Below are 27,333 nucleotides of genomic sequence, written 5' to 3'. Positions count from 1 at the left end.
GGAAGGACCTGCACCCACAGATCACTAAAAGCGGGACCACCACTGAGGAACTCCCGATGTGACACAACAGGAAGCACACAGTGCCACCTATGAGGGAAAGGTTCGCCAGAATCTGGAGGAGCCCCTTGAGTTACGCTGCCCAATGCACCTCGCCACAGGTGGCTCCTGGGCAGGTGAGCTACCAAACAAGTGTGCCGCCAGTGCAAAATGCACTGTATTTCAAGGCTCAGTGCCTTAGAAAGAATGTGAGTCTAGACTGTAGGACAGGCTAATGGTCGAGTGACTTGGTTTCTGAAAGAACATGGTGGGGAGAAGGGAGCTTCCATGGATTAAAAGATGCTTAGGGGCAGCCCTTGATGTTGGACTACGTGTAGATCCTGATTCAAAGAAACTAATTTTAAAATGATATTTTTGAGATAATAAAAATCATAAATTTTTACTATGTTTGGGCATTAGACGATACAATGAATTAATGTCAGTTTTGCCATGTGTGAAAGCATTGTGGTTACATAAGAAAATGTTCCTGCTGTTAAGTTATGCATACTGACCTGTGTAAGAGTGAGGCAACACAGTACCTGGAATTTGCTTATTATGAGCAAAGGAAAAGAGAAAAAGAGAGCTGGATGAAGCAAACACGGTGAATCTTATTGAATCTAGATGATGGATGGATGGGTGCTCATTGTACTAGTCTCCCTAATTTGGGGTACGTTTGAAATTTTTTACATTAAAATTCATTTTTATAAACCTCCAACTTAAAGAGTGCGATACAACTTGTAGAAATGAACGCCAATGTACCCCTTAGGGACCAGGAGTTAGCCTCTGGGTCCCCTGCATCAAAAATTCACACCCCAGAGGGACCCGGGAAGCATTTCAGAGGAGCACTGGGGGAGAGCAGAGTTGTCAAGAGAGGTAACTAGGTCTTCCCCCCTAAAACTGACATGTACTCAACTCCCAGACTGGCTTCTGCCAGACCTCAGCATCCCTCTTCCGGTCGCTCAGGGCAAAAACCCCTGGGTCTTCTTTTGGTGTCTCTTTTCCTCTCCTATCCCATGGCCAATCTGGGCTGCACAGGCATGTGGAATCCGACCACCTCTCACCACCCCCACTGCTCCTCTCTGGTCCAGCGACCATCACCTCTCAGCCTGGGTCACTGCATCCAGCCTGGTCCCTGCTTCTGTCCTCACGTCCTCCTGTCTGCTCCTCATGCAGGGCTAGCCCTGCTCAGGCAGGTGACGGCCATGCACACAAGAGTCGGTCTACAGGGTGTGCTCTGGGGTTCCGCGGTGCGCAAACTGCACGGCCATCCACGGTGGTCCTGCATGTGGCGCCATGAAGAATCCTCTTAAGACACAGGCCAGCGCGGGCCGTCTTCCCCTGGAGCTGTCCAACAGCCACCCATCTCACGAGGAGAGAAAACTCAAGTCTCACGACGGCCTGGAAGGCCCCACAGGAGGTAGCCCCCAGCTGTCTCTCTCCCTGGGCGCACTGGGCTCAGCGCCACAGCCTCCCCACTCAGGCCTGCTCTCAACCTGTGGCCTTCGCACCTGCTGTTCCCTCTACCTGGGAGAGCGCCTTGTCAGGGAGCCCCCCCTCCCACCGATAAGCCATCACAAGGGCAACCCCATTTCCCTCCTTACATCTCTCCCCCTGCTTTTCTGCAAAGCCCTTTCAACCCCTGACATGTTGCAGAGATGCCCATTCAGAAGTTTATCTTTAGGGTTACAGGGTGTGGGGACTTTGCCTGAGCACTGCTGTGTCCCCAGCACAGAGGACGTGATCAGTAAAATCGGCCCAGTGGCCGGAGGGCTATTTGGAAGTGAGGTTGTTGAGATAAGCACCGCATTTTCTCCTTCTGTGGCCCCAGCACACTGTACCTGTAGGGGCTAGTCAAGACGTGTTTGTCAGGTCAGAGAAGGAGTGAATACCTGAGGCAACAGGGACATGAACAAAAAGACAACCCAGGGTTCATACCAGCCCCGTGGCTGTTCCACGGGGGGAGAAAGGAGACAGTGAACAGAGGAATAAATAAAATGAAAAGTAAAAAACGTCAAGCTCCTTTGCAGTCCGCTATCAACAGTGGCCTGAAAAATACCATCTTCCTTTTGAAAATAAAATCTAAAAATACATGGAGAATGCCCTCAGGTTGACCTATAATTGCATCTATCATCACCACGCTCTCAGCTGAGTACAGCTAATTAAATAGCGCTCATTCCGTGGGTGGGGAGAGAGGGACCTGGTCCGGGGCCGGGCTGTCTACCACCAGCTCTGAGCTAAGTGGGGGTCCCCAGTGGGGACCATGGATGCTCCCAGACTGTGGCCCTGGCTCTCCCCTCCAGCTCCTGCAGAAGCCACAGGCCTGGCAGCCACGCCGCTGACCACGGAAGTGAGGCAACGGATGAAAGGCTCCTCTCTGTTTTCATCCCTGGCTGCTCTGAGAATCCCTTTGGGGCAGCCAGAATGGCGGAACGGATGTATCTCACGGCAATGTGGTACCCAGAAGGGAGAAAGAGAAAAAAATCCTGAAAAGGTGTGAGTCTTTCAGGAATTTGAGAAAATGAGGGGAGAGGTAATAAACTGCTTGATTTCAGTGCTTTTTCCTTCCTTTCCATGGCAGCCTGCCATCACTTCCTGCTTGGAGGGGACCCTCTCCAGATAATTCCTCCCTGGGTCTACACAGCTGGGGTGGTGATGGGGGCACAGGTGGTTTCTAGGAAGAATGGTTTCAGTTGCTCATCACCAGAAAGCATGAGAGGCGAAGAAAAGTTGGAGTCATGTGACTTGTCCAAGTTCACAAAGCAAATATCCTGAGAGGCGAGATTAAACTTCAGGTCTTCTGAACTGAAGGTGTCTTTGTTTTTTTTTTTTTTGTCTGAGCCTGGTGGCATTGGGATCCTAGCTCCCCGACCAGGGATAGAACCCACGCCCCCTGCATTGAAAGCGCAGAGTCTTAACCACTGGACCGCCAGGGAAGTACCTGAAAGGTGTCTTTTATACCAGCCTGTGGTGGGCACTCTGGACACCGTTGGTGACCTGCCACATGCTTTCAGAAAAGAAAATCCCTAAAGTAGGGAAAGAGGAGAATTATGGCATCAGGAAAGAGCCAGCAGGTGCCAGGAAGATGTGCCGGACAGTGGTGGCCGCTCCCAGGCTCCTGCAATCTTAAACACAAGTGCCACGTGGGACATGCAGGAAAAGGTCAGGCTCAGGGCTTGCCTCCACCCACATGAAGTCATTCAAATGTAACTTTAACACGGGAACAAAATGAGGGTGATGTTAGAATCCAAACAAAGAAAGCAAAACAAAGCCAAAAGACCAGTGTCCTCAGATACTGCCTCAATTTGAGGTTGGGACGCTGCTGTAGTCAGGAGCAGCCCTCAGGACTTCAGAATATCAAGGAAAAGAGTAAGTTCTTCCCCCAGGTTCTGGAACATTCAACAAGCAGAGGTGGCTTCTACATCAAGAAGAGTCTGAAAGGCAGTCTCGGCAGCAGCCCTGACTGCTCCTAGCAATTCCTGTGAAGGCTGAGAAGAGGCAAAGGCCCATCCCATCTCAGCGGAGACGCAGCCCAGGGCCGGGACCCGGGGGTCCTCCCGCTAACTAAACGCGGGCTGAGGGCACTAGAAGCAGCTCCCCTCGTGGTGCTCCCAGGCGCTGTCTTAAGGGACAGAACATGCTCAGAACCAGGGCCCCACGCAGCCCCTGCCCCCCACCCAGCCACACACCTAAGGGGAGGGGCCCTCTCCTGTCCCAGCAGCACACCTGTGGGGCGGGTCTTCCTTTTCTGCTTTGCACAGAGGCCGTCCCATCAGCCAGGGGAGCCATTCAGCACACTCCCTCCCGCCTGTGCCTGAAACATGTGCCATTTCAGGGCAGAGGTGTTAAGAGCCAGTGAACAAGTCGTTGTGGCCTCCGCCCACTGCTGTGATGACAGCAGAAGCCCTTGGGAAGGAAGTCACTATCGGGCAGTGTCCCTGCGAGGCCACAGTGAGCCCCTCAGACCTGTGATGGGCGTCTACTGTGGGCAGGAGAGAAACTTCTGTCGTTTCAGACCTCTCAGGCTTGGGGTGTTTGTTACTACATCGAAACCTAGCCTATCCTGATGACACAAGGGTTTCAAATATTAACACTAAAGAAAAGAGAATTCAATGTGAAAAAAGTCAAACAAGGAAAATACTAGTATACTATAACTGGGTAGGTTTACAATTAAGCTAATAACTGTTGAGAACCTTTATAAAATGAAGATTTCACCAAATGCATAAAGCAAAATGATGAGAAGTAAAGGAAAAACCAACAGATGGATAAGGCAAGTCATTTCTCCTTTCTACGACTGTCTCTTCACTTTTGATATGGGAATGATACTACCAACCTTAGTCTGCTCGGGCTGCTATAAGAAAAAGCCACATAAACGACTTAAACAACAGTTTAAACGACAGTTCTGGAGGCTACAAGTCCAAGATCAAGGTGCCAGCAAGCGTGGCTAATGGTGAGGGCTCTCCTCCTGGCTTGTGGACGGCCGCCCTCTCCAGTGTGCTCACGTGGCCTCTTCTTTGTGTGCACGTGGAGAGTGAGCTCTTCATACAAGGACACCAGTCCTATAGGCTCAGGGGCTCACCTTTTTGGCCTCATTTCATCTTAATTACTTCCTTTGAGGCCTCATCTCCAAATACAGCTATACTGGGGATTAGGGCTTCAACATATGAATTTGGGGCAGGGGTTGGGGTGGGGACAGACATTCAGTCTATACACGGCCTATAGTGTCACCCTGAAGATCTAGTGAGTTAATCAAGGGGTATTAACCACTCAGTAAATGCTGCTACCACTCCCTCTGTTGTTGTTATTCTGATCTTACTACCAAGGGTGCCCGCAATGAGTAATCAATCTCAGGAAAAGAAAAAAAGAACCATATCACAGGATGAAGAACTAGGCCAGAGCTTAGGGAGAATTGCAATTTTGAACACTCTCTAGAATCCGATGAACGCTGATTTGTGTGGATTTCACGTTGACATTTTCTAGGGAAAGGTTTATAATTCTCTGCAATTTAGACATTTTGTCTTTAATAGTCTGGTCTGCATTTTTCTCTCTGATTTTTCTCACATTCTATGGCTCATTGTTATTTAAGATAATTTCTAAAAGACAGGTACTGTATTTTCCCTTCTTTCCACTAGACTTTTCCCCTCAAGCCTTTGCTCACTTTAACAGTGTATTTAGGTTTAACTGCAAAATGAGCTTCAGCTGACTGAAGGTGATTGTTTTCCGCGTATAGATTTCTTTACAATGTCACATGTTCAAGAGCACTTCTAAGCCAGACTTGTGCTTTTAAAAACTGAGATCTCATCTCAAACTAGGCAATAAATGACTCCACTATGAAAAGTGACAGTGAGTTAAGATGAAAAAATCATTATTCTTTCTATTCGTCGTGTAAGACCTCCATTCAATAACGATCCACTCTTTAGTCTCCCCCTACCCCCTCCAAAAAGGAAAGAGAGAATTATCTTCCCAAGCATATCTCATCCCCACTGGGGAGGGAGCAAGGCCTCTCCCGGCTGCACCGCGAGAAAACTGGAAGATGGAGATGAAAACTGGAAAACGTCCCTTCTGGTGGAAGGTGGGAGAAGGGGGACCAGGTGTGGGGCAGGGAGGTGTCGGTGTATCCAGGCCACAGCAGTGACTGAGTAGAACACTCAAAGGGGCAGGAGACCCAGAGACCCACCCGGCCGGCGTCCCCACAGCGAGGAGAAGCAGAAAAGGCCGTAGGGTGTGGCCAGGAAGAGGCCGGGTCAGGTGCCACAACACACAGGGCTTTCCAATCCCTACTCTCAAGTTCACCGGATACACCAAATAACTCGCTTTTTGTATTCACACTTAAAAAAGAATGACGTACCCACCGACGAGCTTTAGGGTGACCCAGGATGTCTGCATAGCCTCAAAGTATCGCTCTCCAAATCTGCTAATGACTGTGACGGTTTCAACCTAGGACCACACATTCTTTGATACCCCTCCCTCCAGGACGTGGAACAGAAGTCCCCTCCCCTGAGACGGACTGGATTTAGGGACTTGCTTCCTGAGGACAGAGCAGGGAAAGGGAAAACAGTAACTTTGCAGTGGAGGAACCTGGCAGACCCCACCTTAGGTCAGCGGTCAGGGTTGACGTCGTCAGGGATGTCATGCGGATATCATGTGCCCCTGATGTGATATGAGCAAAAGGGCACCTCCGAATTCTTCCCCAAATCCACAACCTCAGTCTAATCAGGCAAATCCAAACTGAGGAACATTCTACTGAATGCATAGCTGACACTCTTCAAAAGTGCCTGGAAACCATCACAGATTGGAAGAGGCAAAGGCAACACAATGACAAAATGCAATGTGGGATCCTGGAATGGATCCTGGAACAGAAAGAAGACTTTAGTCAAAAAACAACTGGGAAATCTGTACAAAGTCTGTAGTTTAGTAAACAAAAAATTGCTTAGAACAGGTTATGCCTTCTTTTAATGCTCAGTCTAGCTAAGCTTTCTGGTTTACAAGGCACATCCCCAACATTTAATGGTTTTAATTTCCATCTGCATGCCCAACCCGCCTCCGACATGTTACACCAGCATCACTCTCCTCCTAACGTTTTCAGTTCCTCCTGGTGTGTGCTAGGCTTTTTAGAACCACAGCACTTAGGTGAGGTTAAGGTCAGGCAAAGACAGCTATTTATTGCACCTGGCAGGGTATATGAATACACCTAAATTCCTCTAGTCCAAACCCTGCTCCCCAACAGGGAAACCGCACAGGAGAATGTTCTACAAACCTGCTCCAAGTTACTTCAGCCCCTGGTAGAGTGCCATCAACCTTAGCAGAGCTTCCCTGGACACAGTGAATGTCTTTTTAGGGAGTGCAAGCTCGGGGCACTGGCAACGTGCAGTGGAACCCGATGGCCCACGTGCTGTCCAAAGGCCCACCACTAGGATCATTCAAAGATTATGTCCAAGTGCCAACATCACAAAACAAGTCAATGGAGAAACATGAGGGGGAAAAGTCTAAAAAGGAGGAGCTGGAAGAGGGAACGATTGTAAGCATGGTCAGGAAAGGATTGAAAGTTCTGCTTTATTTCTCCTTCCAACTCCTATTACATGAACGGTGGATAAGGTCACTGACCAAACCGGCCAAGGTGGAGGTGGGGGGAATCAGAACGGACACTTCAGGAGTCAACACCTTGCCAGATTAGATCCTGCTAGCAACAGCTTTCTGGAAAATCTTCATTGACACCCAAGCGACCATCAAAGATATTTAATAATCTTGTTCTAGTTTCAAAAGAATCTGTATTTTCAAATGTTACTGTGAAGTAGGGCTAACTCCACCCATCCATCCATCCATCCATCCATCCATCCATCCATTCATCCATCCAATCATTCTCCATCCATCCATTCAATCATTCATTCATTCATCCATCCATTCATTTGTTCACTCACTCACTCACCATTAACCCCAGTAACTGAGCATCTGCTGTGTGCCAGGAGGCTGACCCTCAGGGCTGGCGGCCACGGCCAGGCTCTTATGAGGAGGGGAGATGGAGGGGAGCCTGTGAGAGGGGGTAGCTCCTCAACAAGCAGGTTCACCCAGCCTGAAGGTTATGATAATAGTCACATTTGTTACTGAAACAAGCCATTGATTCCTCAGGCATTTGAGCAGGAAAAGGCCCTACTATTCTAATTGGGAATATTAGCGTAAAGGTCGTTCTTCACCTCTCTAATCAGACTCACTAATTGCATCATTGCATCGTTTTATCAAAGGCAGAGCTTCTCCAACTTTGGGGTGTATCAGAACCACCCAGACGGCTCTCAGGACAGACAGCGGGGCCCCACCCCAAGGCTCGGACTCAGTCGGCTGGGGGAGGGCCCAAGAAGCAGCACTGCTAACGGGTCCGAGGGGTGAGGATACTGCGTCTGGAGGCCACATTTTGAGAGCCGCTGATCCAAGGTACAATCAGCCACCCTCAATTCCAGCCCGGCGCGCTTCGTCCCCTCAGAGTAGGTTTGAATAACTTAACGGCTACTGTTTCAGAGAAGCTCTGCGGACGTCCTCGAGGGACCAGAACCCATCTGGGTGGCAGGCTGACCTGATTCCACCCCATGAGGACCAGTGGTCCTTGCTGGTTTCCTGGACAGGTAACTCAGCAAAATGCAAGAGCGGGCACAGAGCCAAAGAGACACCACTTACTGCAAAGTCCAAGTAAAGGCTCAAGAGTCCAGGGCCCTCCTTTGTCCTTGAGAAAAGGCTTGATTCAGTAGCACTGTGTAAGTGACAGGACCCTGCGTGTGCAGGGAACAGGGGCTGCTCTCATATATGAGATGGGGTCTTCTAACACTTATTTCCCTCCTATACTGTGCAGACTGCACACGGGGCCAGACCGTAGGGAATTAAGGCATAAAGAGATTTCAGTGAAGACTAGAAAAGGTTGGGGAGGACCCCCTTGCCGGCCCCTCTGGGGCCCCTCCCTGACGAGCCTGGCCTGGTGGGGACCTGCGGTCGTCATGGTGACAGCGACTCTAGTCCTTTTCCTCGTCACCTCCCCATGGACCTGAAAGGACCAGGAGCCTCGAAGGCCAGAGCAGGGCTGTGTGTGGACAGCTTCTGGGCCACGGGCTCCTGCATCTTCCCTCCACCCCTCCGCCTCCCATCTTTCCTGATGGACACGCCAGGCTCACAGGGCTCCCACCTCCAATTTTAGAAGAAAGCTACATCACCACCAACAGAGGCAGAGAGTGCCCTGCGTGAGTAAAAACGCACGACCCTCGGGGCCAGTGGACACGCTGCGCCCAGTCTGGGAGCCACAGTCCCAGGCACTCCCAGTCCGGGCTGGAGACATCCAGGTGTTACGAATTTACTCCCAGCTTTTCTGACAAGGATACCACCGACTTACATTTGCAAAGCCCTTTAGGGCTTGTGTGCATTACCTCACATGTTTTCTCATCTGGGCCTCACGTGAACTCTGTGAGGCTGGCCGGTGGGTGTCACCCCTCCTTAGAGTTAAGGAGGCCAAAGCTGAGCAAGACTTGGTCCCGGGCCCTCCCCCCATGGGCCCGCCTGCTCCGCCCCCCACCGCCCCGCCGCTTCCCCTGTCAGGCAGCCTGGGTCAGAGCCTGGAGCTGTGGACAGGAGCCGGGCCTTTGTCTCTCAGTCCAAATCTCACTTACGGTGGGTGGCAGGCAGGGGGCCGCTGTACACACCTGGTCTGTGGCCAGCATGATCTCCTACCTGGTTTCAGAGGCTGTGTGTGTGAGGAGACCTGGATGCCCCGATGAACGGCAGGGGCTCTCTGTCCTAAGCGGCACGTCTGGATCCCCTCACCTGGTCCTCCCAACCATGAATTATCACCCCACCTTACAGGTGGGGACACAGAGAGGCCATGTGGCTTGTCCGAGGTGGCAAAGCCAGTAAATGGTACCCTGGGGCCTCAGACCCAGGTCTTCTGTGCTGCACCTTCTCCGTCGGTTTCCTAAAGTTTTCCTTATATCTCTTATCTTGGGAACTAGGAGAAAACTGCATTTCACTGGTTTCCGTTTCCCACAGTGCTGTCCACCACACTAAAAGTATCGTACATGCCAAGAGGAACTAACACAGACCCGGCCTTGGTGGCGGAGTTCAGTGTGGTTTCTGGGTGGTGCTGGCGTCTCTCTGATGAATTCTGATGAAGTTACCAATATGAGGATAGAACAACGCTATCTCCTGACCTATTCTGGTAACTGATGAGGTCGTCAGGACTTGGAATGAGTTGCCAATGAAACCCACTCCACATAATTAAGGTAGTTTAAACTATTGATACTTAGAAGAAAAATACCACATTCGAAGGCTTTCATTTTAATAAGAAGATATGAGTCACCACCAAACCGCAGAGAAATTCCCATTTATGCTTTGACTCACATTCATCCACCAGGTGGTCCTCGAGGGCCTCCCGTGTGCCAGGGGCAGCATTGACTAGCAACTGGACCAGGCGCGGCCCCCAGAGAGCACTCAGTCTGCCGGGGAGGAGAGAGCCGAGAGAAGGACATAGCAACCCGGCCGACAGGTGAGACAGGAGGAGCTGGGGACGCTGGGAAGGATGCACGTCTCCGGCCCGGGGTGGGAGACGGGCGGGCCTGGGCCTTCCCAGAGGAAGTGACCTCTGTGGGGAGGGAGGCCCAGACCTCGGCTGCTGATGGGCATATTCTCGTGAGTTCTCCCACCCACCACCGTCCTCATCCTACAGCTGAGGAACTGAAGCTTCAAGACAGCGAAGGACCCACGTCCCAGATCCAGCTGGCGGCAGAGCTGGGCCTGCTTATACGTCTCCGGAAGAAATGAATCATCCACCACGCAACGCGGCCAGGGCCCGAGACAGGAAGCACGATGACCATCTAAACGACACCCATGAAATCCTCCAACGGGTCAGGTGTATCCTCACCCGACAGAATTCAAAATTTAAAAAATTGAATACAGAACAGTATAAACAGAATTAATTATAACTGTACAATATATGATGTATATTATATGTTGTGCTTTTTACCTGTTACATTTTTCTATATTAAATCGTATTTAAAAAGCAGGCTAGTATAGAACACAACGCTAAACTGCAAGGCAACTCCCCACTCTATCCTGTATTCAGGATAATTCATTATCTACCTCATGCTGTTTAGGGAAAGTTGGAAAAGATGTTTAGGAAAGAAAAAATAGATTAAAATTGTGACACTAGGGGCTTCCCTGGTAGCGCAGTGGTTGAGAATCTGCCTGCCAATGCAGGGGACACGGGTTCGAGCCCTGGTCTGGGAGGATCCCACATGCCGCGGAGCAACTAGGCCCGGGAGCCACAACTACTGAGCCTGCGCGTCTGGAGCCTGTGCTCCGCAACAAGAGAGGCTGTGACAGTGAGAGGACCGCGCACTGCGATGAAGAGTGGCCCCTGCTCGCCGCAACTAGAGAAAGCCCTCGCACAGAAACAAAGACCCAACACAGCCAAAAAAAAAAAAAAAAAAATTGTGACACTATTCACAAAACAGAAGTCTAAGTAAAAAAGATGTATTAAACTCAAAGGAATCCTAAAGCTGAATTTTCAAAGAATGAGAGGGATGCTGTATGTGTGCGTTTTCCTTCGCAAACTGTACATAAAAACAGAAGCAGGAGGCTTCCCTGGCGGCTCAGTGGTTAAGACTCTGCCTGCCACTGCAGGGGACACGGGTTCAAGCCCTGGTCCGGGAAGATCGCACATGCCGCGAAGCCCGTGTGCCACAACTACTGAGCCTGCGCTCTAGAGCCCGCGAGCCACAACTACTGAGCCCGTGCGCCACAACTACTGAAGCCCGCGCGCCTAGAGCCCGTGGACCACAACCCGAGAAAAGCCCACGTGCAGCAACGAAGACCCAACGCAGCCAAAAATAAAATAAATAAAATAAAAAATAATAAATAAATAAAACCCCAGATGCGGGAGGTCTAAACGTCGGAGGGGAATATGATGGAACACAGAACATCAGCGTGGTTAACAGTCTCTTCCTGTCTCATCCCTGCAGCCTCAGCGGTGACTCACAGGCCTTCGGGCCAAGGGAATCCAGAGGGAACAGAGCCCCGGGATGGGGGAGGGCGTGGGGCGGGAGGGGGAGGTGGTGAGCCACTGGGACGGCTGATTTTTCCGGTTCTTTCCCTGGGAACAGGAAGACCGGGGAGATGGAGGCTGCACAGGACTCTCTAAAGAGCAAAAGCCGCAGGAGAGGCAGGTGTCCTGCTGAGCGCGAGCCGCAAAGACGCTGGCACGCAGCGCGGTCCTCACACGGCCCAGATCTGGTCATCTATTTTAACAAGTTCAGCTGCGAATGACAAAAGCAACATGCCTCTTAGGAGACACGGGCACAATCTGCACCCTATGGAATCGTGCTGGTCACTGGTCTCCGTGTTGCTCGACACCCAGCCCCCTTGTGATCCGGGGCGCCTCTCCAGGGGGTCTGGAGTTTTCATGGGCTGCCAGCACGCCCCCAGCGGTGAGGCTGAAGTGGGGTCCTCCCTGTTCCTCCACCTGCAGCACACCTGGGATTCTGCATGAGCAGGTGATGCAGGCGGGTGCGCTGGGGTCATGCCCGGCCTCAGAGACCTCCTGGCTCTTAACGAACAAGGTGGCAGCTTGGACCCCCACCCGTGGCTGTGGGGGGCTGCCCTGTCCCTGCCTTTTTGGGCACGTCAAGCCCACCAGAAGCATCATCCCAGGCCTGGCCACTTACTGGCCTGATGTTTCTCCCAGGCTGCTCCCCTTCTCCCAGGCGGTGGCGTCCCTGTGGAAATGCCCCCCTCAGGGTTACAGGATGGCGGGGTCACAGGCGGATGTGCTCAGCTGAGGCCAGGCAGCGCCCGGCAGCGTCTCTCCTTCCTCGGTCTCTTGCTGAGTCCCCAGCATGAAGCTGGCAGGCAGTAGGAAGAGCCCATGGGCTGTGGGGACTGGACCCTAGCTGGCTCGGAAGGTCAAGCCTGTGGCCCCCTGACCTCTTGGCAGAGCTGGCTCTCGGCAGTGCTCACGGGGGGGCCACGTGAACGATGCCACCATGGCCCTGTTATCCCTGGAGCACGCCTGAGCCGTCGGCCTTGGGCCTTTCCTGGAGAGAAAGACAACACAGAACTGACACAGCCTGGTGGCCTGCGTCATCGCTCTGTGGTCCCAGCGGAATCGGGCCTGACGCTGGCCTGGCTGGCCTCGAGCACATCCATGATCGGGGGGAGACGGGTGTCTCCGACGGGCAGAAGGGAGCCACGAGGGCCCACAGGATGTCACGCAGAGGACCCCCTCTCACCAGCCCCCACCTTCATGCCAACCCATCTTCCGTAGGCCTGCCATTCAAGGTCCATTCCATCCCCCCACTTTTTAGCCTCTCCCCACGCTGTTCCCACGCCACCGTCAACTCAAGCGCCCTCTGGCACACAGCAAAGTGTAATCAAATTTGCAGCTGAAGTCCCATCTTCCTGAGTCTTCACAGCTTTTCCTAAAACAGCTCCACCATAGCCTTCCAGAGTACGCAGGCCCTTCCTACTAATTTCCGGGAGGGTTACGTGGGGAAGTGCCAAGGAGAATGTGGTTTGGTCAGCTGGTGCTTTTTGCCCTCCTGGGGAGCAGCCACTGACAAGAGTTGAGAGCAAAGGATCCAGGTTTCTGGAGCTGAGGCGTGCAGTTCAGAGCTAAGGTACAAACCCAGTGGAGATGGGGAACATACAACAAGGCTTCTCCATGGGGCCATTTTGCCCCCTGGGATGCTGTTAAATATCCCACTATGTACAGAAACCACCCCCCGGCATCCGGCCCAATGTCAGTAATCCCGAGGCTGAGAAACCCCGACTTAAAAGTAAGAGGAAAAACCTGAGAAACTGGAACGAAGATTTGGAAGGCTGCGTGGCCACCACCTCATCCCAGCTCATGTGGCCATTTCATTCTGGAGCTGGCTCCAGGCATGGGTTAAAAATAGGCAGGTAACTTAGTAGCTTCTGAGAGGTCAGATAAGCCCAAAGATAAATGGTGCAGGACACGGCCTGGGTGAAATGGCCCGTTATCTGCAGGAAGGTAACCAGAGGCGCGACAGCAAGGCTTGGCTGCCTGACAATGAAGAAGCTCGAAAAATCTGATGGCATCTTAACTACTGGTTCTTCAGTTCAAGGCCAAGAAGCAAAACTACTGTTGAAAGCAGAGGGTCCTTTCCATCTAAATGCCAAAGAATTGTAATAAGCTCTAACCTATAAGAAAGCCCACAGGGGTCTCACACTAAAGAATACTTATCTACTGAGTGTATTTAAAGCAGCAGCAGTTAGCGCTTTTACTCTGAGTGCACTGAACCAGTCCCAAGGGCCGCCTGTATCCTCCTGACACACAGGAGGTTGTCTTTCCTGTATTTTTCTCACAACTTTTGTACAGACTGCTCTCTTTTCTCTCCCCTTGACCCCCGCCTCTCATTCCAGCCCTCATCTTATGAAGGAAGGATTCACTCCTGCCTCTGCATCAGTAGTTCCTGAGGCACATCCTGGCCAGTCCAGCAGGACTGCTGTCCCTTGGTAGAGATGAAGGGAGAAAATAACTACCGTTGGGTTAGCACCTCCTAGGTACCCGGTAGATGCTCTGCATTTCCCAGCACGGCTCATTACTACAACCACCGGATAATGTTTTTCCTCTGCCACAGACAAAGGAAAGGAGGCTCGGATACGCTAACTTGCCTACAGACACACGACTTCAAAAGGCCGACTGTGCTTCTCCCACTGCCCCGCACCTTCTCCCCACGCTGGACTGACTTCCGGCCTGTGGGACGCCAGCCCTCTCCACCTGCATTCCCATTTCACTCCTCTGCTATCATGAGACTCAATACCTTCCGCACTATAGAGCACACCTCTATGACAGCAAATTTCAACAAAGAATTAATCATTGCTCTAGAGCTGTGCTGTCCAATATGGCAGCCACCAACCATAGGTGGCTATTTAACTTTAAAGGAATTAAAATTAAGTACAATTTAAAATGCACTTTGTCAGCTGCACTAGCCACATTTCAAGTGCTCAATTACTACTCAGGGCTAGTGGCTGCCGTGACACACAGCACAGAGACAGAACATCTCCAGCAACACAGGAAGCCCTACTGACCATCACTGCTCTGGATGATTTAAAAGTATATCTGGGTGATTTCAAGCAATATCTTAGGGCATCCAGGGTGGAGTCATATTAGTTGTTCAATCAACATGGAAATTCCATCTCTCCGAGTGTCAACTTGGAAAATGCCACATCTTCCCATGTGCCTAAGGGACATCACAAAAGAAGGTGAAAAGTAAAAAGCAATCAAGGGTAAGGGTGGAAAAGCTGATAAACTTATGTGAGGGAGGTTAAAAGCATAACGAGCAACTGTAGATCTCCTGGTTTCTTTACGCTGAAATATTATCATGACCATCGTGTGATTTTTCATTCACTCCCCCAAGCCAAGAAGTGGGTGGAAACATTGCAACATAATACGCCAGTGGAGGTTCTGGACACTTCTGGCGCTTCCATACTTGCTGATCCAGGGGTTTACCCATTGCCAAGACCATATCACATTCTGCCTACCTAAACTCTCCAGGTATTTTGTATTTGTTTTATGGAAAGTATACCTCACATCTTAGAGAATTTTCCAAACAAATAAATGAATCATCCTTGATGCCTGAAGCTATGAAAATCTTATTTTTTTATAACTTTCTTTGTTTGCTCACCTAATTTGACATTGATTCCACTCTCAGTAAAAGAGCACTGTGATGCCTAGTTCTCTTGTTTGGGCTGTACGGACATTACATCTTCCTTGGTATGTCTCAGATTATTTTTCAAGTTTCTTCTCAATCCCTTCTACCCCCTTAATCAAAAACAAAACTCTATCTGTAGGTACCAAATTAGAGAGGCTTGGCTTGTTAGCATTAAGCAGCATTTCCTCCCAACACTGACCCTGGCCTTGAAGGCACTGGCCTTGAAGACAAGGGGGCTCGGATTCAAGTCCAGGCTGTGTGCCAGTGTCCTGAGGGACGACTTCACGTCTGGTGCCAACACTTCAGCCACCCCACTGCACCCCAGGTGGTGTCCTGGTCACATCTTGTGGCATCTCCCCTCCTGGCCTTTGCTCAAATTGTTCTCACAGTTTTTCAGTGCCTCATTATCACATCTGAATGGATCCAAGGATCACCACCTATCTGGGAAAGGCTCCAAGATGAAAGACAGAGGCCACAGCACACAAAGGACAAAAAGAAAGAGACCATAATGCAGGGAACAAAAGAAATTTTCAGGAAAAACCAGAAAACCAAAAATGAATATTCCTCAGAATGATAAGAAAAGGTACTGCATTAGTGAATCAAAAAGGAGGCTGTAAAAATGGAACAAAGACCCAAAACAAACAAACAAACAAAAATCTTAGAAATTAAATACAGAACAGGTAAGTTTAGTAGAAGGAGTGGAAGATAAAGTTGAGTTATCACCCATAAAGTATCACCAAAAGACAAAAAGCTAGAAAATGCGGGGGAAAGGGAAGTTATTTCCAACAACAGGAGTTCCTTTAAAAGAGAACAGAGAAAATGGTGGGAAGGGGACAATTTTCAGAAGATTTTCAGAGAGTTTTAGGATATAAATTTCCAGATTGAATGAACCCAGTGAATGCTTAATAAGTGGAAAAATAAGATCTAGAATACTGAGGATCAAGAGAAGAACCTAAAAGCTCATAGAGTGTAAAAACAGATATTACACAAGACACTGAAAATATATAAGGCATCAAATTCTCAAAGCAATCCTGAAAGCTAGAATAAAATGGAAAAAAAGTCTTCAAAATTGTGGTAGAAAATAGTTTGTTAATTATACTTTTTGATATTTATTATTTTATTTTATCAAATAGGTAACACCGTCGCATGGTTCAAATATCGAAAGAGTATGAAAAGTTACACTTAACAAATCTGTTTCCACTTACATCTCCACGTTTCTTTTACTATACTTTCTGCCAGTGTTTCTTTCTGTAAATGCAGGCAAATGACAGCTTTTCTCACATAAGGGACAGCATGCTAGCTACACTTTCCGCACATTGCTTTTTTTAGTTAACAGTACATGCTGGAAATCATTTCAAAGAATACATAGAAATCTCTGTCATTCTTTGGAAAATTATTTTTAACCTAGAACTCTATACTCAGACAAACTATCAAGTATTAAGGTAGAATAAAGACATTTTCAGACATGCAAGCACTTAGAAAAGGCATTCTCTCTCAGAAAGCTACTGAAGGATGTGCTCCAGGCAAACTGAGTTAGTATGGATCCAGCAGCAACAACAACAAAGGAGTGGCAAAAGGAGTTCTCAGAATGGCGGCAAAGGGAACGGCCACTGAAGCAAATCCTGAAAGCGCTCAGAGCAGACTGGGTCTAGAGGACAGAGCTCTCCAGGGGGTAGATTTCCAGGAGGGAATAAAATGGAACTGATAGATTTGTTTAATCACGTAGAAAATAATATTGTGAGGGATTCTATTGAAAAGTTTGTGAGGAATTAGGTATGAGAGGTATTCAGAGAGATGAGCAGTTGGGAAGAAAAAAAAAGAAAGAATTAACCCCCAAAAAAGCAGAAAGTTGTGCCAGGAAAAATGTTATAGTATACTACTTGGCTCTGCAGTTAACACTATCATGTTACACCATCATCACCACTAGTGTTTACTGAGCATGTGTCAGTCATCATTCTGAGGTCTTTTCATGAAATACCTCATTTACCCGTATAACCACCTTGTGAGAAGTGTACTGTTAAAATTTTCCCATCTTACATACGAGGGAACGGAAGCACGAAGTGGTTAAGTGTCTTGCCCTAGGTCATGGAATAAGTGGAAGGATCAGGAACTGAACCCAGGAAACCTGACTCTAGCACCCATACTCTTAACCAGTCTATTGTTCTGCCAGCGACCATTTATCTAACCTAAAAGTACAATGTAACTATGGTGTGAAGATAAGGAGAAAGAAAGGTGGGGAGAGGACCTGAGCTAGACCTACAGACCCCAAGTCCTCATCCTCAAAGCAGGGGGCCAGCAGATAGTACCTAAAATTGAAAAATCAATAAATAGTGCATATGCATATTATTTACAAACAAGGAGCTACTTACCAGATCATTTAGGGTCTTGTAAGGCCATTAAGAGCTTGGCTTTTACTGAGGGATATGAAAAGCCATTATGACACGATCTGACATATTTTAAAAGGACCACCAGCTGCTGTGTGAAGAATGGCCTGGAGTACGAGACCAGGGTGAAAACATATATTACTTTAATTCAGGGGCTTCCCTGGTGGCGCAGTGGTTGAGAATCTGCCTGCCAATGCAGGGGACACGGGTTCGAGCCCTGGTCCGGGAAGATCCCACATGCCGCGGAGCGACTAGGCCCGTGAGCCACAATTGCTGAGCCTGCACGTCTGGAGCCTGTGCTCTGCAACAAGAGAGGCCGCGATAGTGAGAGGCCCGCGCACCACGATGAAGAGTGGCCCCCGCTTGCCGCAACTAGAGAAAGCCCTCGCACAGAAACGAAGACCCAACACAGCCATAAATAAATAAATAAATAAATAAATTCAATAAAAATTAAGTTTTAAAGATGAAAGGATGACAAAAAGAAGAGGAGAGACACAGTAAGGCAGAGAAGAATATGGGACTCTCCCATGAAATGTTATGCCCGATGGCTCAGAGGTCAGTTGGGGATGACAGTCCCCGAGATGGGAAGCAAGTCAGCTTGACTTCAGGGCACCACCTGGAATAGGGCCTTGGCTGGAGCCAAGACGCTGATCCCAGGAAACAGCCTGGATGACGAACTGGCACCTCTTAGTTAGCAGATGACCTTAGCATCTTGGATCCTTTTTCTCTATGTCAAATAGAGACACTCTCAACTCTTCTGATGGGATATCATATAACTATGGGGGTGAAGTTTCTGGGAGTACCTGGCACACCTTAGGCCTTAAAAGCAACCTCAGTCCCCATCTCTCCCCTTTCCCCTCCTGAACCCTGACAAGGCTCACAGGTAACAGGCTCCACTAGAATCCAGGTCTTCTGATTTCCTTTCTACCGAGCGGACTCTTCAGGTCCTCCACGTGCATGCACAGTCCTGACTCCTGAACCCATGAGTCACTAAAGATTCACCCAGAAAAGGGGGAGGGAGACAGCTGGCCCTATGACAGAAATAGCTGTGGGGTGGGGCCCACAAGCCATCGGGGGCCGGTGGGACTGTCCACCCCTGAGTTTCCAATTCCAACTCCATCCAGAACCATCTTGTCGGCAATCACGGAAACAGCCCAAGGTCACAGGCATGGTGCTCGCCATTCCCCGGACAGCTCAGACTGTGATAAAAATCCGCCTGGAACGCTTGTCTTGTCACATTCCTAATGCTTGTTATTGATCCACCAAGATGTGTGTGGCTGTCTAGGAAGATCAGCTAGGCAAGGGCCCGGTAGTTGTGTTAGAGTCTGGGGCAGGGCGGTGTGTGCAGTGCCAGGTGCTGAATGCCCCTCACCTGTTCCCGACCTGGAAGGTGGGGCCCTGATACCACCCCCAGTCCCAAACCACTGGCCACGCCGGATCTCACCCTCCGGTCAGTGTCCGACAGGTCTGCATCCACCAGCCAGCCTCAGAAAAGCAAATTCACTGGGAAAAAAGGTATGAAGGTGATGGTTCAAATGAAGTGAAACTGGCTGCAGCAACAAGCCTGTGTTGTAAACGCCGGTGGGATCTCACCTGAGGTCAGGGACTGCACCAGGGTACCAGCAGCGTGTGTCACAGTACCAGCTGGGCACCCTCCCGGACTGCAAGACCCCAGAGGGGCCAGACCTGCTGAGAGCCGGACAAAGGTGAAGCGGAGGCCCAAACTGAACCAGATTTCCAGGCCACTCTGCAAAAGGGCTTGTGCACCCAACCCCCAGACTGGCCCTCGAATGGCCTTGAGGCTTGAGGAGAAAAGGAGTCAGGGTCCCTCAAGACAGGGTGATCTGTGGGCACTATTTGGGAAGGACGGGAGGTGGGGGCACAGCAAATGAAAGGGGGCTTTAGGATTAGCATGTCCTTTATTCATGGGACCACCCAGAATGAGACATGGAGACTGTCCTAAGTTGGGGTGTCCAGAAGCAGAGCCTGAGGCAGGGATTTGGATGTGAGTGATCTACCAGGGAGCACGGCCAGCAGGGGGATGTGAGGGGGCAGATGGGGCAGGGAAGGAGGTGGACTCAGTCTGCCCTCGGGCCCTCCCACGGGGAGCCCTGCAGTGTGAACTGCACCACAGAGTCGGTTCCACTGGGAGGCAAGTGGGCTGGGGGTGGAGCTTTTTGTGTCCTCACATCCCGGGGTCAATCGCTGTGGGCTGCCCCTGGGGTGGGAGGTCTTACCCCCTCCCCTGTAAAGTGACACCCCCCCCCAGTGGCCATGGGCACTTCTCTAGTGAAGGGGGGCCATGAGCCCAGAACAGCCACACTCACAGGTCAGGGGTCGACACCCTCCAACAGGGGGGCTCTGGGAGGTGCACCAGCGCCCCCGGGGGGATCATGGGCCCAGAGGGCAGCGTCCCAGTGGGACCACCTAGGAGAGGAGGCCACGGGACACAGTCATGGGGGAGGTCTCCGTGCTGTGAGCGAGGAGGGGAAACCGACCAGCGTTCACGGCCGCAGAGAGGATGCAAGGCTCGCCGCGAGGACCGTCTAACGCCGCCTGCACAGCTTGCACAGCCGACTTCCTTTGTCCTGGAAAGGCCGTCTCCACCGGAGAGGAATACTTTGAATTGCCTTGGTCATTGTGAGAGCAAGGTCATTTCACTCAGCAGCGGAGCGCTGAATGAGAGGTTTGGCATGCTACCAAAAATCATCAGCGGAGTGTTCAAGGCGGTGGGAGAGAAAGACATACCTGCTTTCACAACACCTCTCCCTGGGATGTGAGAAACGCTGCGTGAGCTTCGCAAAGTGCTTACCGGACCTTCTTCCTGAAAACATCTTGCCTGAATCCCGCCTCAGACAAGACAGTGAGAAACAAGCTACTCGTGCTAACGCAGCTGCAGTGTTTTAAAGTTACAACTCCATTTACTGTAAACTTGCCTGGAGTGAAACCATAAACTAACTGCAGGAATATAAACGCAGCGCTTCCACTGGGTTCCTGCTTCCCACTCTCGCCCAGAGAGTCCAAAGCCCTCAGCAGGGAAGCCAGCTCTCCAGCAGGGCCCTGCCTCGGCTGCTCCGGGCTCCCCGCCCCAGACTCCATCACCTCTGCCTGGAACTCTCCACTTATCCTCTGAGTGCACATTCCCGGGGGCCTGACCCGAGTCCACCCCACCCCCTGCCACTTTCTAAAGGCCTCCTGGTTTTCATCCAGGCCCCCATACCTCCCCAAGCGCTTCGGGGGAGGCCAACTCCCCCCATTTCCAGGATGGGCCTGACTGATCACAGGGTAAACCCCCCCTGCCCCACTGCCACGCCACCGAGTCCACCGTCCTGGTCACAGAGCTTGGCTCAGGGGCGGCCTGGGAGATGTTTCTAGCTCTCCGGACAGAGCCACCGGAAGAGACGGGGTGTGGGCTCAGGCGGGGCAGCCTGGGAACGCGGCAGCCAGCCTGCCGAAAGCAAGGCGGCCCAAGGATGAGGCCACCCGCAGAGGACGGCCCAGCCGAGCCAGCTACACAGGAGCCGTGGAGAAAAGGGGCCACCGCGCTGTTGAGGGTGCCCGGGAGTCCATCCTCCAGCCAAATCATTTCCCTCGTGGAGGCCAGTCCAGGTCAGGGTTTCTGTCACTTCAAGACTAACTCAAAATGCCACTTCCCCCGGGACGCCTCCTCTGATTGCCTTTCTTAGTCCCGTCAATAAATTGTAACTCTCTCATTTCGAAACCTTCAGGGAACAATATCCTTTAAATCTCAGATCTCTTCCTGTCTTCTATTTTTGTTATTGATCTATGTCAGACCCCAACTCCTGGAGGGCGGATGCTCTTCAGGTCCATCCCTGGATCCCAGTCTCCCTAGGACGGGGCTTCGGAGAGCATGCATCTGCTGAATCAACGAGCAAACACGAAAGCACGCAACTTAAGACGATTTTGTTAATTTTTATAAGAACTCTCGAGAACTTCATGGTGAATAGATATTTGCCATTTGAATAGTGATTCTAAGTTTCACAGTTGGGAAATAGAATTCAATTTGTAGTAAAACATAAAGTGTTGCACCAGCTCCTTCCAACACTACAGATACGTGCCATTCAGCACTTGGAACGACTACATCTATGGCTGGGTCTACTGGGAGAATGTGTGTGTGAATAGCCCTCGCATTTAGCTAGTTACTCCCTTTATGTCTGCTACTCACTTTAATCCTGACAGCCTCGGGGGATTTCTTCTTCCCCATTTTCGAGGTGAGAAAATGGAGGCTGGGAGGGGGCTGAGTAGCACCGCACAGCTCACGAGGAGCTCTATATAGTTTCGAGCCCAGGTCTGATGCCCACGTCTGAATTTGTCACTGCCAACTGCGTCCCCTGGCTAGGAGGCAGGACCGTGGGTTCCCAGTTACTCAGGACCTCAAGGCTGTCCACCCAGGAGCAGCCCCTCGCCTTCCTTTTCCGTCTGTTTTTATAAAATCCAGCAGATACGAGGTGGACTTAGGGAACCCTCATTCTCCTTCCTTTGACCGTAACCACTGCCAGAAAGACAAGACTCACGGATCGTGTCACCTCAGGCCTCCCAGAGAACACCTGTTTGGTTTTATGTTTAAATACATACTTAAAGGACCGTCTTCACAGGGGGTGGGGATTATGTTCAAGCTACTACATTTAGCAAATGTCTATATTTAGCCAAATGTACTGTAAGTGCCTTGTACCTCTTTTGTTTTTCAGGCAATGCAACAGAGACGTAGGAGCACCTACTATGTGCCTAGCTCTGTGTTGAGCTCTGGGGATACGAAAGTAAGACATTGCCTGCCTGGTGGTCACCTTCTACGGGGGACAGACCAGTGAACAAATAATGCTGAGGCCATGTGACTACCACAGCAGGCGTAGGGAGTGAGAGCTACTGGAACCCGAGTGAAGGCAGGGAGACTTCTGCCCCGGGGTGATGTAGGAGGTCTCACAGAGGACACAAATCTACCGTGGGCTTTAAGGGATGAATAGGAGTTTTCCTGGAAAGCCTTTCTCTTCGCATAGGGAGAAAAACAAAAGTGTTCATTCATTCAGTAGTCAACAAATACTGTGACAGCCATGTGTCCATAAAAGCAAAATCACCTAAGAACTGGTTACAGAGTAGACCTCCATAAATAGCTGACTGAGGCAACCAGACGCCTCAGCCTAAATCGCCTGGAAGTTTTCCCAGGTGATAATAATGACATGCAGACAAACTCCATCGCACTCCGACACCTGGAGGAGAGGGTATCAGGAAGGTGGCACTGCCTCTGCATATACGTTCTCTATAGTTAGCACGCTGGGTACACAATTCAAAAGGTACAAAAGGGTGTACTGTAAAAAAACAAGCTTGTCCACTGTGGGCCCAAGAAATCACGCCCCTTCCCAGGGAAGCTGCTGCCACCAATCTGCTGGGCATCTTTGCCAACGTCACCGTTTGTTTAACCTGAAGGCTGAATCCTTGTGGGAGAAAAAGGCACTTGTACAGCTACGCGGGCGGTGCACCTTTTGTTCGCCACACTTCAAGTTCATCACCGACCACCATGACCACCATAATAAACTCTGCCCGGGAAACTTTGAGGAGAACCTCTCGGCGTGCCTGAACCCGTCTGCACGCTCGGTCCAGAAACAAGATTCACAGGGACCCCGGTTCGTGCCCAAGCTGCACCTCGTGTGTCAATCGAGACGACAACTGGTTATCGACAGGAGCGGGTCATTTCGCCAGGGCCATGTGGCCTCCGGGGACTGTCCTCGGGCCTCCAGGGTCGGGCCTACATCACCCTTACCATGCGGCGCAACAGAGCGGGGCGCTCGCTCGCCCCCCACCCGGCCGGCCCGGGGCCACCTTGCGCGGGGCGGGGGGGGGGGGGGCGGCGGCCAAAGGGAGCTGGCGACATGGGGGGAGGGGTCGGTGCCGCCGGCCTGTCCCCGCGGCGGAGGACCGGCGCCCGGCCCACCGAGGTCCCGGCCTGGCCCGCGCCCCGTCCGCGGCGCCGGCGGAGCGACGGACAGCGGACGCACGGACGCCTGACAGCTCCGGCGGCGCCCCCAGCGCCCGCGCCCCGGCCCGGCCGCGCCGCTCACCTCGCGCGCGATCTGGTTCAGCGCGTCGTCCTCCGCCGTCAGCCGCTCGCGGTTGGGGAGCCGCTTGCGCCCCGAGCCCTGGGTGCCCATGTCCATCGGCCGCGTCGCCCGCTGCGCCGCGGGACCGTGGCTCCCGCCGCCCACGCCCCTCTCGGTCCGGCCCGGCCCCGCCCCGCCCCTCCCTCCGCCGCGGCGTCATGGCGTCAGCGGGCCGGGGACGCGGGGACGCGGGGACGCGGGGGACAGGGGCTGGGGGCGCCGGTGGGAGGAGCACGGGAACTCGGGCGCCGGGGGCAGCAGGGACGCGGGGACGCGCCGGAGAGGGGACCGGGGAGCCGGGTGCGCTGGGACTCCGGGGGCCAGGGACGCGGGCGCTGGGGGCTGGGGGCGCGGGGACGCCGGGGGACCGTGAGCATGCAGATGGCGGGAGGTTTGGGATGGCTGGGGGTCGGGGGCGCGGGGACGCGTGGGGAAAGGACACTGGGACTGCCGGTGGGAACGGGCTGGGGACGCGAGGTCACGCCGGAGCGGCGGGACACGGGGACCAGGACGCCGGCGACCCGCGGGGACGACAAGGGCTGGGGATGCGAGTGGGGAGCGGGGACGGGGGTGCGGGGACGCTGGGGCACAGTGAGCGTGGAAACGGCAGCAGACTTGGGATGGCTGGGGGTCGGGGGCGCGTGGGCGCAGGGGACGGGGTGATGAAGGCTTGGGGTGCCGGTGGGGACAGGGGGCAAGGGACCACGGAGGGTTCGGAGGCGGGAGGGGCGGGAGGCTGGAGCTCGAGATGCCTGGAGGGGTCTGGGCCGGTGGGGCGGGGGACACTGGAGGGTGGACCCCCCTGGTAATAGTGGGCTGACCTCACCAGGGCAGCGGTCACTTCATCGGGGGGCGCTGGAGGGCTCGCAGGGAGGGACGGGGCTGCAGAGACGGGTTTGCACCCAGGGGTGGGTGCAGGGACGTGGTTCAGACCTGCGCCCCAGGTGAAGTGGGGTCTGGCCTCCCAGATGGGTGAAAGCTGGGTTCTCGGGTCAGGCTCAGGGGAGGTCAGATCCCGCTCTGTGGGATCTCGCCAGCCCCTTGAGCCTTACAGCACGTTCAGAAGCCCCGTGTTGATGTGGGCGTTTCCTGCTTCACCGGCGTGTTTTCTGGGACCTGCCACTCCACTCCTGTGTCCCCAGCTTCTAGGAAAAGGTCTGAAACATCAGCTGCTCTCAAGAAGTAGATATTGAAAAGGGAATGACTGCTTGAGCTTTACCTTCCACTCTCTCAAGGTGGGTTTAAGATTGAATAGGGGGATCAGATGAGGTTTACAAAGCCATTACCTTCTCTTCCGGGGTGAGGACCCGAGTGACTGTTAGCTGTCTGTACTGCATTAGGGAAGAAGAAATGCGCTGGCGGAAGCACAGTGACCGAAAGTTACTGGTATATTTGGGGTATGGGGAGATCTTTAATGCGGCTGGGGAAGAATGGAAGGGCAGGGCCATCCTGAAGTCACCTGTGATTTTCCCCCTAGAAATGAGTACAGTTAACATTTTGGTATATTTCTAACCAAGTGACATGACCAGGTTGGTTTGGGTTCTTAGAAAGTAACCTGGGAGCTGGATGGAGGAGGGAACAGAAAGGGGACCCGGCAGTGGCAGAGAAGGATGCTGGAGGTTTACTGCAGGGAAAAGATGGTGGGGGAGTGACACAGGATGGAGGAACCAAGTTCCATTGCTCAGGACAGCTGAGTGGACTTCAGTGGGGTGGGTCCACAGGGCAGATGGTATTAGGGCTGTGACCTTGTTCATTACTGTACTCCTGGAGCTTGCATACACCTGACACAGCAGAGGGACTGAGGAAATACCTGTTGATTGAGTCTTCTATGTCACATTACACCACTTAGGACCCCATACTCCTTAGGTGACATGGTCCTGGTTGGAGGACCATCTCTTGCTCTGCCCTCAGCCCTGCTGGAGGCTCGCTGCTCCCTTAGCCCGTGATGCCTGGTGAAGACTCTGTCTTTGCTCAGGCTCCTTCCCATGGCTTCACTCATTCATTCCCCCACACCTGCTGCCTGGCAGGTGCTGCGCCGGAAGCTGGGGCAGAGCTGCAAAGGACACAGACAGAGCCGCTGTTCTCTCAGGACTTACCTGCGATACCTGGAACTCCTCATCCAAAGCCACATCTAAGCTCCAACATCTTTCTTTTTTGATTGACATATATACACTAATATGTATAAAATAGATAACTAATAAGAACCTGATGTATAAAAAAATACAATAAAATTCAAAAAAATTAAAAAAAAATTTTTTTTTTGGCTGTGCTGCGTGGCACGCAGGACCTTAGTTCCCTGACCAGGGATCAAACCCATGCCCCGTGCAGTGGAAGTGCAGAGTCTTAATCACTCCTAACCCATCTCCATTCTGGAGGAAGTCTTCCCAACTCTCCAAGGCTGCTCCTTGCTTTCCTCACTGGACTTCCTCAGAACATCAAGAGACTCTTTCTTCTAGCACTTGAATTCTTCTGTGCTGATCTGATGATGTGAGGAGGGCAGGAACTGACCTTGTCTTGCTCATCTTTCCGCCCTCACTGGGGACTGAATGTGCCCCTGCTTCAATCATAATGAGAGCGTCTGGCTGAATGTGGGGACTGAGTCCAGGTCCCAGCCCCCTCCTCACCATCCCAGTTGGGTTTTGTACAGAGACAGGGGACTGACTGCCTCAGGGACTGACTGGAGGTATTTCTGAATAGTTCGGTCCCTACACAGTGTTCTCAGACACTAGGGTGAATTCTGTCTCCCATCTCCCCGCCATCAACCACCCACATCTGGGAAAGGCCAACCTTTTGGGAATCATCAGAACCAACGTTGCTGGCCCTCAGGTGGTCCCATGATGTCATGACCTCCTGAACCACCATCCGCATGCTTCCTCCTTCTTTGGTGATGTGCTCTACAACTGTCTGCTTCTCCCTTTGGAATCAGTTCTTGCCTTTAAATGGAAATATGACACCTGCATTGTCAGGGTGGGGGCAGTCCATGTAAAGATGTATCTCAGGGCTTGACACACAGGCAATCAATAAGTGGTCCTGCAGCTCCTCTCCCCAAAGGCCTGGGTCTGGAATGAACAGGGCAGCAGCTCCTGCTGGGGCGTGGGGAGGTGGGCAAGGACATTAGGCAGCTTTGTGGTTGTCATCTGTTCTTGGGGTGCCCTTTGAGGGCTGCAGAAACCTGCAAGACCCCATCCATCAGGCTGAGCCATGGGCTTACCAAGAAGCTGTGGCTTTCTATTTACTCTGGACTCTCAGCCTCTCTTGCGTGGTAGTCCACGAACTTGCTTCTACCTAGAGGACTGTATTGTGCCACCAGCACTACCTAGCCCCTCCCATGTGGCCTTTTTCTTATTCCAGGTGATTAGACTACCCACAAGGGGTTACTTCAGAGAAGCTGCATCAGAAGTCTGATGTCCCGGGCAAGAGAATCAATATATTCATCTCCAAGCCTGGTACTGAGGCTCTTCACAAAGATACAGATGCCCTTCAGGAAGGGTCCATGAATACGTGAAGGCAGCCTCGGTGGGGGGCACCACACAGGGGACCCCACGTGGACTTTCCACTCCCGACACAGTGTTCCTTTTGTTTGGGACCTCATTAGGCAAGCCT

At 52.0% G+C, this 27,333-nt stretch overlaps 1 protein-coding gene and 1 long non-coding RNA gene across 41 annotated transcripts in view; one reads left to right on the top strand and one right to left on the bottom strand.

Moving 5' to 3' along the window:
• Positions 1–23,860, bottom strand: part of LRRFIP1 (LRR binding FLII interacting protein 1) — a 146,207-nt gene extending 122,347 nt beyond the window's left edge. For 20 of the 40 annotated variants that reach the window (XM_082465589.1, XM_082465551.1, XM_082465553.1 and 17 more), the window contains exon 1: positions 23,692–23,860. In XM_082465589.1, coding sequence (XP_082321715.1) covers positions 23,692–23,787 — 96 coding nt within the window. In that variant the 5' untranslated portion in view covers positions 23,788–23,860. The remainder of the gene's footprint in view (positions 1–23,691) is intronic. The other 20 variants (XM_082465593.1, XM_082465566.1, XM_082465575.1 and 17 more) reach the window with 3 other exon arrangements.
• A 691-nt stretch (positions 23,861–24,551) lies between these two features.
• LOC309662649 lies at positions 24,552–25,960 on the top strand. Its single transcript, XR_014264870.1, has 2 exons — positions 24,552–25,116; positions 25,758–25,960. It is a non-coding gene; the product is annotated as an uncharacterized lncRNA (long non-coding RNA).
• The last annotated feature ends 1,373 nt before the right edge of the window (positions 25,961–27,333 follow it).

Source organism: Balaenoptera physalus (genome assembly GCF_965194825.1).
Source record: "Balaenoptera physalus genome assembly, chromosome: 6".
Taxonomy (NCBI): domain Eukaryota; kingdom Metazoa; phylum Chordata; class Mammalia; order Artiodactyla; family Balaenopteridae; genus Balaenoptera; species Balaenoptera physalus.
Note: the sequence above shows the minus strand (reverse complement) of the source record. Positions and strands in the feature narration are given on the sequence as shown.